Raw genomic sequence first — 12175 nt, 5'->3', positions numbered from 1 at the left:
GTCCAGTTGTTGCCATCAGTGTGTATTGGCCTGGTTATTTCCATTGCTGGGCCCAGCACTTTGCATTGCCAAGCAGGGTTTGGGCTTTATGCTCTTGTTAATTTTCTTTTTCCAGTTGCATTTGGTAATTTGCTCTTCACTTTTAATTTGGACGACTCTGAAAGTTTTTTGTCTTTTCTCATTTAGATCAGAAATGTTGTTGCAATAATCCTTAAGCTCTTATATAAGAGGCTTGTTCTTGATGTAGACACCCACCCTTGAGGGGACTTCAGCTCTCTGCTCTCCTCAGCCAGTCCTTTGCTGGATTCAGACAGTAAAACACTCATGGGACTTTAATTTTTATTTTAAATTTGTTTATTTGGAAGAATTGCTCTTCTCTGAGTTGAAATATTTGTGCAATAGGAGATGTGCTTTCCTCCTCTGCTCCACTCTGGTAAGACTCCACCTGGGCTAGTGTCCATGGCTGGGATCCTCAGCACAGGAAAGGTGTGGACAGGACTGACCAGGTCCAGAAGAGGCCACAGACATGATCCAAGAGCTGGAGCCCCTCTGTGGAGCCAGGGAGAAGAGAAAACTCCATGGAGACTCCAGGGCCTAAAGGGGCTCCAGGAGAGCTGGAGAGGGACTGGGGACAGAGGGGATGGAGAGACAGGACACAGGGAATGACTTCAGACTGGCACAGGGCAGGGATGGATGGATGGATGGATGGATGGATGGATGGATGGATGGATGGATGGATGGATGGATGGATGGATGGATGGATGGATGGATGGAATATTGGGCAGGAATTGTTCCCTGAGAGGGTGGGGAGGGGCTGGGATGGAATTCCCAGAGCAGCTGTGGCTGCCCCTGGCAGTGCCCAAGGCCAGGCTGGACAATGGGGCTGGGAGCAGCCTGGGACAGTGGAAGGTGTCCCTGCCATGGCAGGGTGGCACTGGGTGGGCTTGTATTGGAGTTTTTTCCCATGAACACAATTCTGGAATGTGTTTCCTCTGGGAACACCCTCTGTGCTGGTTCCACATTTGCAGAGAAAGTGGCTGTGTCATCCCAGTAGGGCACACTGGGCACAGAAACATTTCCTGGACCCTTGTGTTGGAGTTCCCTGTGCCCTGTCTGTGCCCCAGGGGATGTTACTTCTGCCAGGCTCTGTGCCCCAGGGGATGTCACCTCTGCCAGGCTCTGTGTCCCTGAGGAGCAGCCACAGGCAGAGCCAGGGGCTGGCTGCTCTCTGGGTGTTCCCCTTGATGCAGGACCTGAGTTGGCATCGCTGTGGCACCTCAGGGACACCCAGGGATGTGCAAAGGGCATGTCCCCCAGCCCTCCCCTCTGTCTCCCCTCCAGGCATTCCATGGGGTGTTCCAGAAGGCCATTGAGAGGGCAGCTCCAGCTGACAGCCTGCCAGGGCGGGTGCTGAGCCTCACTGACAGCATCACCTTCTCCGTGTTCCAGTACACGACCCGGGGGCTCTTCGAGAGGGACAAACTGACCTTCAGTGCCCAGCTCACCTTCCAGGTACCAGCAGCACCTGGGAGCCAGGGCTCAGTGCCAGAGAAGTCTATACAGGGACTGGGGGCCTGATTGGCTTCTCTGCATCTCTTAGAATCACAGAATCATCTGGGAAAAACCCTCCCAGACCACTGAGTCCACCCTGATCCCCACCTTGTTCTCACCCCAGAGCTCTGAGTGCCACATCCAGGAATTCCTTGGACACCTCCAGGGATAGACACTCCAAACCCCTTGGGCATTTCCAGTTCCTGAGCTCCCTTTCCATGGGGAAATTCCTGCTGCTGTCCACCCTGAGCCTCCCCTGGCCCAGCCTGAGGCTGTTCCCTCTCCTCCTGTCCCTGTCCCTGTTCCCAGAGCCCGACACCCCCGGCTGTTTCCTCCTGTCAGGGAGTTGTGCAGAGCCACAAGTTCCACCTGAGCCTCCTTTTCTGCAGCCTGAGCCCCTTTCCAGCTCCCCCAGCTGCTCCTCACAGGATTTATTCCTGCCAGTAACAGGTACAGATGCTGTGTTGGATTTGAATTATGCTGACAAAGGTTATTTGAGAGAGTAATTCCTGCTTGCAGGACCTGCAAGAAAAGGCAAAGCAAACTGCCCTGGATGGCCTCTTGCATAGAACCTAAAGCAGAGCTTGCTGCAGAGCTGCTGTCCCATGTCCACAGTGTTTGTGTGATTTTTAATGTCCAATCTGGCTCTGCTGCCAGGGCCTTCTCCTCACGATGTTCCCTACCCACCTGGAACTCAGCCTTTACCTGGTTTTCCCAATTTTTTTCCTGTCCTGTTGCCAATCTCCACACTCATTCCTGGTCCTCTTTTGGGACACTCAGAGCACCTACCTGGTGTGTCCATTACACCCCTCCAACACAGGGCACATTGTACATTTTAGCCACACATGTTTCAAGCATGTTAATTGAATAATAAATCTGCTGGAGTTTGTTGCTGCTCTGGATCCTGGCTGCTCTAGGATATCTTGTTTGTATGGAATTACAGATACTTCTGATGAATAAAGAAATCAACCCAGCACAACTGGATTTCCTGCTCAGATACCCAGCACAGCCTGGAGTCACGAGCCCTGTGGAGTTCCTGTCTGACCATTCCTGGGGAGGAATCAAGGTACCTAATCCATGGGAAATCAGCTCCCCTATGTCCTCTAAATACTCTTCAGCTCTTTAGGGGGTGCTTGTGGCATTTGGTGAACAAAGTTTGCCTTTGAGGGACAGCAAACAAGGCCACAGACATGGAGAGTTCTGCAGGTCCAGCACTGATTTTGAGGGCTCTTCCTGTGCCCTCGTGTGTGTCCAGCCTAAGACTCTCAGGGCTTTGTGGCTGTGGTTTGTAAAGGACATGGAGATGCCCCTGTATTTGGGAATTTCTGCAGGCATGTGCTGGGGTTGGAGCTGTGGCAGTTGCCAGACCTGCAGGGAAATTCTGTCATGGCAATGGGCAGGTCTGGCACCTGCCACGTGTTTGGAGTGAGAGGGGAGAAAAATCATCCCAAAAAGATGAGAATTATCCCATACTTGTTCTTCTTTTCAACAAATGTGCATTGTGCTGGGTTTGGACCTGATTCACTGCCCAGTAATGTGCACTAATTTCATGAATTTCAGGACTTTCTAATAGTGAATTCTGCATTATCACACACTGAATACCCTTCAGATTGTCTTTTGTGATGACTGTAGTATTGATTTTACTACAAATAATATGGTTGATGTCAACTTTTATTAGTGTTTGTGTTGATGTCTGTTGGTTTATTAGCCTTTGGGGTTTTGACAATTCTAGTTACTTGAGGCATGGGTTTAGTAAAATTGTGTTTTGTCACAGACTGCTATAATTAGGTTAATTAGTCATGGCTTCTACACAGCTTATTAGCAGACTGAAATCTCCTTTTCTTATATCAAGAAGATTAAATGCTATAATAAATTGTTTCTTCAACAAAGCTCGAGCAAAGTACACTTCAGATTTATATTTCAAATTCAAAATGAAATTTAGCATTCTGCTGATTTTTCTCAGAAACATTGTAAAAGCTCCAGCCCAAAGGACTCCTTTTGCCAGGGGGTTCTGGCCAAAATAGTGCCAAAAAGAAATCAATATTGATATTTGTGGCCCATTCTGAGCCTCCTACTTTGGGCACATTAACTTCCAAGGAAACCTCATTAAATGTTGAAGGCTCTGGGCATGTAACTGGCCTTGTATGGCTTGACTTATTATTTATTGTTGGGGCTTGATTAATAATATATAGAGGCCAATAATCCTTTGCAGTTGTGTGGCTGTTTGCAGCTTGTGGTGCTGGAGCATCTCATTTAGGAAACACTCATTTATGATTTAGTTTTCCAGCTTCTTTCACGTTCAGCACAAAGTTTCACAGAGCCTTTTGCTGTAACCTGGGTGCCAGGGAAGGTAGGTATTCACCTCTGGATCAAGAAATCCACAGCCCTGGCCACAAGGATGTGGTTTGTAGGGGAAGTTAATAACTTTTATTATATCTGCTGATAGACTTGGGAAAATAGGCACATTTCAGGCTCTTTGGTGCTTCTTTAAAGCTGAAACAGGAATTGAATTCAAGCTAAAGGCTGAGGAAAGCTGCTCTGAGCTTGGCTTGATTCTGTTCATCAGACAGATGTGTGGGAGGGAATGGTACCTGTGGAGCCCCTGTGGAGGAGCTTTGCTTGGCTCTGGAGCAGGGGAGGTGTTAGCAAAGGGCACAGTCATTGCCTCAGTGCCAATCCTGCCTCTGGCTTCCTGAGGGTTAGTGAGAGCAGGAAGGAGACAGAATTTGGTCATCTAATTAAAGCAGTGCTTTGCTGAGTGGCTTTGGTGCTCAGTGGAGTTGGTCATTTCAGTCCTGAGGCCTCTCATTTGCAGGGGCTTAGCAGTGATCCCTCGAGAAGGCAAAAGTGTTCTTTTGCTCCTATAATGAGGTTTTCTGCCTCTTTTCAATTTCCTTTATTGCAGCCTGTCGTACTGTGCTCCCCCTCTGTGTTCCCAGTCTCTGCCTTGAAAGTTTTTATTTCTGTTGGTACTTCTGAAAACATTTTCTGTGTCCATGCACAGCTGGCCATTTCTCCTGGCTGGCTGGTGGTTTCCTCACACCCCAGAGCACAGTGCTGCTGCTGCTGGAGCTGTGGCCACAGCCAGGTGCAAATGGCATTTGGGAATTCTCATGGTGTGATTGAATTAACACAGAATCCATGCAGAGATTGTCCTCTGGAGGGTGAGTGTTCTCTGAATTCATCTCTGACTTGATGCTCTGTGGTGCCTTGAACCCTGTGTGAAGCCCAGGCTGCCCTGTTGAGCCATTCTGTGTGACCCCCAGAGCAAGGACAGACAGCTCCTGTCATGGCTCTTCTCTGAGCACAACATTGAAATGACACCATTTGATTTTAGGGTTGCTTGGTCATTCAGACTGTATCCAGACTAACCAGGAAGATGAGCCAGCAGTTGTTTGGGCCCTGGCAGCAGCTGAGTGCACACAGTGAAACTCCCAAAGCAGAGCCAGCTCAGCTCCCCTGGGCAGCCCTGCAGAGTCCTGCCCTGGCTCATGCCCAGCCATTTCCTGAGAGCAGGAGTTCACCAAAGCCAAAAGAGAGCCAGCAGGACACTGGCAAGTGTGTGGCTCACCCTGAGCTGTGCCTGGCCACTTCTGGAGGCACAGCCTGAGGAGCAGATCAGCAGGGAGGGAGCAGCATCTTCCCCTGGCTTTGCTGGGCTCTGAGACACACAAGCAGAAACTCTTTGTGCCTGAGTCTGACCCAGCCTTGCTCTGCAGCAGCCCTTGGCTGTGGCTTTAGGCCTGAGCTTAGACCCTGTGCCCAGCAGGGGCTCAGGCACAGCCTCACCTTCTGCCCAGACCAGGCTGGTGTTGCCAGGGGTGTGTGCCTGGCAGAGACCACCTGAGCCTGCCATGGGTGATCTGGGCTGTTCTCCAGCCCCAGCCCTGCTGATGCAGCCAGTGGCTGTGCCCTCCTGCTCTTCACTGACAGGTTGCCTTGGCCAAAACCAAAACCAGAAGAAGGTGAGGTTTGTTCTGGAGGGACCCCAGTCATCCCAGCTGCCAGGTTCTCCCAGCTGCAGCCCCTCCATGGTGCCCTGTGGTCTCTGGCTCCCCGTGGGGCACGTGGCTGTCCCCGTGTCCAGCTGCTCCCAGAGCCTGGGCTGAGATGAGCATTTCCCCAGGCTGATTTCCTTTGTCATATTTCCTGCAGTGCCTCTTCAGTGCTGAATGCAGATGTGTCCCATGGGATAAGTGCAGCGAGTTAATGCACAGCAGGAGTACACCTGGCCAGCTTGGATTATTTCTTATCCCAATCATTTCCCTCATCTTTTTCTGAAGAGGAAGAATTTTCATTATGTAGATATGAAACTCCACTGAAAGGGCATTGTTTAATAAATGTGATGTTGAATAATGAGCTCTAAATACTGAATTCAGCTTTCGAGGAGGAGAACAGCCCTAGACAAAGTCGTATATTAACTCCATATTTATAATTTTGCAGAATGCAGATGATAAGATTGCATATGCAGCTTATGAGATAAAATACCAAATCATAGATTTTGCATTTAAGAAAACCGGATTTTTTTTTTTTTTTTTTTTTTTTTTTTTTTTTTTTTTTTGGGACAAAAGAACAAAAATCTCTCTTCTAACTTTCACTTCTTGCACTTTTTAGATGAGGAAATTTTTCATTCTTCTCCAAGATTCATTGTGACACAATCTGCTGCATACATTGTGCTCTTTGTGCATATGCAATGTCCTTTGATCAGGCTGGTCAGACAGGAAAGGCTCACAGCTTCCCTTCTACATTTAGAATTATTATTATGCCAGAAAATCATAGTCTTAATTAAATATCTTCCATTAACTCAGTTCTTCAGATGTACAGCCTTTTAGAGTATCTTTGATAGAAAACATTGATTGTGACACTTCAATGGGCATTTATCTGCTCTCATCTAGAAGTTTCCTAAGGACATTCTTCTGTCCTCTGTATCAAATCTCAGAGAAATATTCCCAATGTCTCACAGAAATGCTGCTTGAGAAGGTTTTAGCTTTTTTTCCCCCTTTTCTTTTCTAACCTGCTGGCTAAGGACCTGATGCTTATCTGAAATATGGCAGAGATTGTGATCACATCAAATATTTAAGGACGCACTTTGTCGGTTTGATTGCAGAGTGGAAATTGAGTTTTTCTGGATGCTCTACAGCCTCTGTCTTTCCCTCTCAATCCACACTGACACAAAGCCTGCTGTCAGCTGAGTGTTTGTAATGTAAAATCCTCTTCATCCTTAAATGGAAGGGAAGGGAAGTAATGGCTTCATCCTACCCTTGGGTCACACCAACCCCATGTTGGGGCAAAGGGGCTGGAAAACTGGGAAAGACCCTGGGAGTGCTGGAGACAGAGGCTGGGCATGAATCCAGGTGTGCCCAGGTGAGCAAGTGGCACCTGGGCTGTGGCAGAAGGACCTGGGCAGTGCCTGTCCCCTGTGCTGGCACTGCTGGGCACCTCCAGGGCTGGGGCAGCTCTGGGACACTCAGGACAGGAAGGACATGGAGGGGCTGGAGCATGTGCAGGGAAGGGAACAGAGCTGGGAAGGGTCTGGAGCAGCTGGGGGAGCTGGAAAGGGGCTCAGCCTGGAGAAAAGGAGGCTCAGGGGGAACTTGTGGCTCTGCACAGCTCCCTGACAGGAGGGGACAGTTGGGGGAGTCAGGCTCTGGGAACAGGGACAGGAGGAGAGGGAATGGCCATGTGGATGTGGCATTTGGGGACCTGGTGATCTTAGTGGTCCTTTTAAACTTGAACCATTCTCGGATTCAGTGCTACAGGACCTTTTGGAGCTCCTCACTGTGTGGCAGAGCCCTCTCCCTGTTCCCTTTCCCTGGCTGTGGTGGTTCACTTGAGGAGCTGTGGAGATTGCAGACCCAGTGCTCAGCTCCACTTTGACTGGCAGTGACCTCTGGAACCCTGGGGGTAAAAACAAAGCTTTCCCTGTATTGGGGGACGTGAGATGACCTTTTTTGGAGGCTCTCATGGTTGTTGTTTTGTTCCCACAATGTGAGCACAGAGCACCAGTGGAGCCCAGTACCCCAAGCAGAGCCCTGGGGCACCCTCTGCCCTTCACTCAGAGCTGGCTTCTGCTGCAGTCTGGGATGATCTTTGAGTGTTGCATTCCAGGGTGTGGACCCTGTGGAGACAGGATAGAGGGGAGTGGTAAGAAGTGCCAGACACCTGGAAAGACAATATGAGAAGAGATTGAGAAGAGGGAAAGTGGAAAAGTTACATCTGAGAGACCAGGACAGTCTGATCTCCAAGAGTGCCCCCTAGAAGGGAAAAAGCAGTTGGCTCCCTGTGTTAGTAATGGGAAGAAATATGCAGGAAATATTCACAGCAGGCTGTGGAAAGTGTCTGTGACCCAGGGCAGGGCTGGCACGGGGTGCTGCAGCTCCTTCCCCGAGGCTCTTGGAGCAAGGCTGGGGAGGATCTCAGGGCTGGGCAGGATCTCAGGGCTGGGCAGGATCTCAGGGCTGGGCAGGATCTCAGGGCTGGGGAGGATCTCAGGGCTGGGAACATCTCAGGGCTGGGAACATCTCAGGGCTGGGGAGGATCTCAGGGCTGGGAACATCTCAGGGCTGGGAACATCTCAGGGCTGGGTGCCCCAGCTCTGTGAGGAGCAGCTCTGCAGCTCATTCCCTCTCTCTCCTGTTCTTGAGGCCAGTCCTGCTCTGGTGCCACCATGGAAACTCAGGTAATACCATCACAGTGTAGAAGTCTCATCAGGGGATGAGTCCATACATCTGTGTCCATTATCAGGACAGAACCATGGACCCTGAGAGCTTTTCAGCAGGGAACACTTGGAACAGCTGCTCCAGCTGAATTCTTGCAGACAGTGGGACATCTTTTCTTTTTCAGTTTTGCTGTGTATTGGCCCATCTGGGATTTATAACAACCAAATCCAGGAAAGTTTTCAGAAATACACAAGTGCCACCTTTCAGCTGCTCTTGGGGACCCATGCCCAGCTTCTGGTTCTGGCTGTGTGTCCCTGATTTGCTGAGAGGCATCCAAGAGTGAAGAGGAAAGATGGAAAACATGTTTTGGGAGAACAGCCTGACTTTGCAAGGCCCGTTCTCAAACCCACTTGAACAACCTTTTTAGAAAATGCAGAGAAAATGTCACCATGAACCCATCTGGGAAACATCTCAGGCAAAATGAGGAAAACATGGTGGGTGGGTGGTTGTAAGCAATGAGGATACAAAGATTGTGACTAAGTCTCATTTCTGTTACTGACCTTTCCCATCAAGTGGAGCTGGCTCTAAGAACACACTGGTAAGAAGGAGATGAGTGCTGGAGCTGTTGTTCCCTAATTTATGATATTTCACTGGGAATTTTCCAAAGAAAGGTGCTGAGATCCAACCCACCACTCACCAGACTGCTTGGGATGTCCACCCAGCATGTTGTGATGCCCTGGGACCCTGCAGATAAACAGGGTGGGTTTGCACAGTGATGTGTGAGGCCCTGCACACCTTCTGTCCCCATTAAAATGTAGAAGCTGCAAGGAGGAGTTTGAAGAGAGACAGGAGCATACAGTGCCTTGAGCTTGTCAGTCAGATTTTATGAAAGAAATAAGGAGGGTTAAAATAACATTTTTGTGTTGAAAGGTGATTGAAGCTTGACAAACCCCATCAAATCTTTATTTTCACCTTTGGAGATTTTTCTTATGAGTTAAATTATTCAGGTAGGGCAGCTAAACAGAAAATAACACCTTCAGTGTATGAATAATGCAACCCAAAACCTAGGATGGGAGGGATTGTAAATAATCCATCATCTGCTCCATTAATTCCTCTAGTTAACAGTAGTATTTAAATGGAGCAATTCATCTGCCTATATGTCTTTTTCCTGAATGATCCAATCTATCAATTGAAGCCAGGTGCAGGTCTGGCTTTGCCGTTCTTCCAGGAGCTGTCATTTTCCAGCTGTGGGGATGCTAGTGTTCCTAAAGACTTTTGAGCCAGCTGCAGGAAATGAAAGGAAGGAATTATGAATCTTTGCTGAAACTTATAGAAGCAATGCCCATGGACAGAGTAAGACCATTACAAAGTGCTTGGGGGATCACAGAATTGTAGAGTCCTTGAGGTTGGAAAAGATCTTTAAGATCCTCAAGTCTAACCTTCTCCTGAATCCCACCATGGTCACCAAACCCCACCACAAAATTCACCCCTGAGCTGCTCCAAACCCCTCAAGCCCACAGACAGACACCAAGGACCTCTGTGGATCTCTGCTTAAAAACTGTGTAACTCAATTCATAAATTCCACAGCTCCTTAGTTCTGCAAGTGAAATTGTGACTAATCACCAGGATTTAATCATCTCACAGATTATTAAAACTGGAGAATATTAAATATAATTTCTTTCCAGTGTTGTCAGGTTGTGTGATTTTTACAGAGAGATGTTTGATGTTCAGTGTGTTCCCTACAGAATGTAATTTTTTAAAGCACAGGCACAAGTTGGTTGTTTTTTTTTTTTCTTTTTTAAGGAAAAGCAAGATATATAAGTAAAAACTGAAAGTAAAAACCAGATACAACCTGAAGCCTCAAAAGATAATGACAGCTTTTACCAAAACCCTCAAATTCCTTTATTTTTATTTCCTTCTGTCTCTGGCTTCTGGGGAGGATGGTAACTGGGTGTTTGGAGTGTTCTGCCTTTACTGCCTCTATTTTATTTTCACCCTGTTAGTGTCAGTCCAGGGTACAGCAAGGAGGTGATTTTGTCCTGCCTTGCCCCAGAGCTGTTCTCTAGCCAGGTGACTCTGAGGAGGGGTGTTTGAAATTATGGAAATATTTTAAAATGCAAAACAACCTCGTTTTTAAAAGAATAATTCGTTTCAGAATTGAGGGGAAGAAAACATGGCTCTAATATACATGTCTGGGTTTTTTTAAGGTTTTATAACATCTTATGAAGCAACACCTAAACTTGAGGCCAGTTAGAGCAGATGGTTCCCTTAGAACAGTTGCCTTTAGTGATCAGAGCAAGTGTTCCCTCTAATAAATGTCCAGAACTTGTTGTGCTGTGTGTGGCACCAGGAGATAACAGCAGCAGCAGTGACAGCAGCAGTGGCAGCAGCCCTGTGGAGCTCAAAGACTCCTCTGGATTCTGAGGGTGTTCTCTCCTCTATGTATCCACAATGGATCCCTTTCCTCAGATCCTTGGCCATGTGTGGAAAACATCCCCAGGCTCTGGGATGGCATCCAGGATTCCTGTCCTACAGCCAGTGCTGCTCCATGCTGGGTTTGCTGCAGCTGTGGGGGAATGGGGGAGTTCTGCAGCTGGGAATGTGGGAACTCCAGGGAGCTGTTCCACAGTGACACTGCTGCTGCTGAGACCAGGAGCTCAGGGAAACCTGAAGTGATAAACCAGCTTGTCTGAGACTCATAATATGATGCCTGGAGAGGCTCCCTGGGGCAGAGGCTGGGCAGTGCCACAGGAATCAAGCAGGGATTCATCCCAAGGCTCCAAAGGATTCCCCTTGGGCAGTGCCACAGGAATCAAGCAGAGATTCATCCCAAGGCTCCAAAGGATTCCCCTTGGGCAGTGCCACAGGAACCAAGCAGGGATTCATCCCAAGGCTCCAAAGGATTCCCCTTGGGCAGTGCCACAGGAATCAAGCAGGGATTCATCCCAAGGCTCCAAAGGATTCCCCTTGGGCAGTGCCAGGGCCCAGCCGTGGCTCCACCCAAGATGGGCCCAAGATGGATCCCAGTCACGAGTTCTCACACTTGCATCACTTTGGCTCCATTTCCATCTTGGCTTCACTGTCCAATCCCAGCTGCAGCTCCTGCACTCCCATCCTCCCACATTCTCTCCTCCATTGGCTGCTGGTTGCACTTTTTGGGGCTGAAGCTGCAGCGTGTCCTTGGTTGTGGGGCTGGAAAAGGATTGTTTTGTGTGCCTGAGCTGGGAGGAGAACTTGGGACACTTTGCATGGAGTTCAGAGTCACACACCAATGCAGTGCACAGTCTGGGAATATGAAAGATCAAACTTAAGGCATCAATACCACCATAAATTCTGCAAGAGGCCCAGCCTTGTCCAAAGGCAGCATTCCATCAACACCTCCATCCAAGGCACAGGGAAGAGCAGAGTGTTTGCGGTGCCACAGCATGGATGGTCTCAGCTCTTTGACCATCCCCATGCCAAATTCCCAGGGATCCAGAGGATTCCATGGAGACTGTGAGCAAAGGAGTGATTCACCAGCTGTTGTTGGATTTGCACTAACAAGGAGAAATGTCAGCGACAGAAGGACTTGCTCCAAATTCAGCTCTGTATTCCTGATTTCTGTGAAAAACCAGAGCACTGAATGTGAGAATCTGAAATTCCCAGGAATGATGCCACATATTTTGACCTGCCAAGCCCTGGTCCTTGCAGCAGTAAATGTATTCAGTGCACTCTCATGGCCGTGAGTAATCCAATGGCAAATGTTGAATTTGGGGAATTCTCAGTGCAAGTGCTTATATAAAACATCTTCTCACTGTTGACTTTTGACGTGATTTACTTAAAATATCACTTCAGAACTTTGGCTGCTGCTGCTTCGAGAAGTCTCTTGGCTGATGTTAACAAGGGAGACTGAAAAATTGCTTTTTTCTGACTAAATGACAGATGTGTAATCAGGAATGATGGTCTCCCTCTCTCCCTGAACAACA

The 12175-nt window shown here is 48.4% G+C and overlaps 1 protein-coding gene across 2 annotated transcripts in view; it reads left to right on the top strand.

The window, feature by feature from the left end:
- Positions 1 to 12175, top strand: part of DNAH9 (dynein axonemal heavy chain 9) — a 158550-nt gene that overhangs the window by 105112 nt on the left and 41263 nt on the right. For both annotated transcript variants that reach the window (XM_079323154.1, XM_079323153.1), the window contains 2 exons: positions 1342 to 1512; positions 2495 to 2617. In XM_079323154.1, the coding sequence (XP_079179280.1) occupies positions 1342 to 1512; positions 2495 to 2617 (294 nt within the window). The remainder of the gene's footprint in view (positions 1 to 1341; positions 1513 to 2494; positions 2618 to 12175) is intronic.

This window comes from Erithacus rubecula (genome assembly GCF_903797595.1).
Source record: "Erithacus rubecula genome assembly, chromosome: 20".
NCBI classification, from domain to species: domain Eukaryota; kingdom Metazoa; phylum Chordata; class Aves; order Passeriformes; family Muscicapidae; genus Erithacus; species Erithacus rubecula.
Note: the sequence above shows the minus strand (reverse complement) of the source record. Positions and strands in the feature narration are given on the sequence as shown.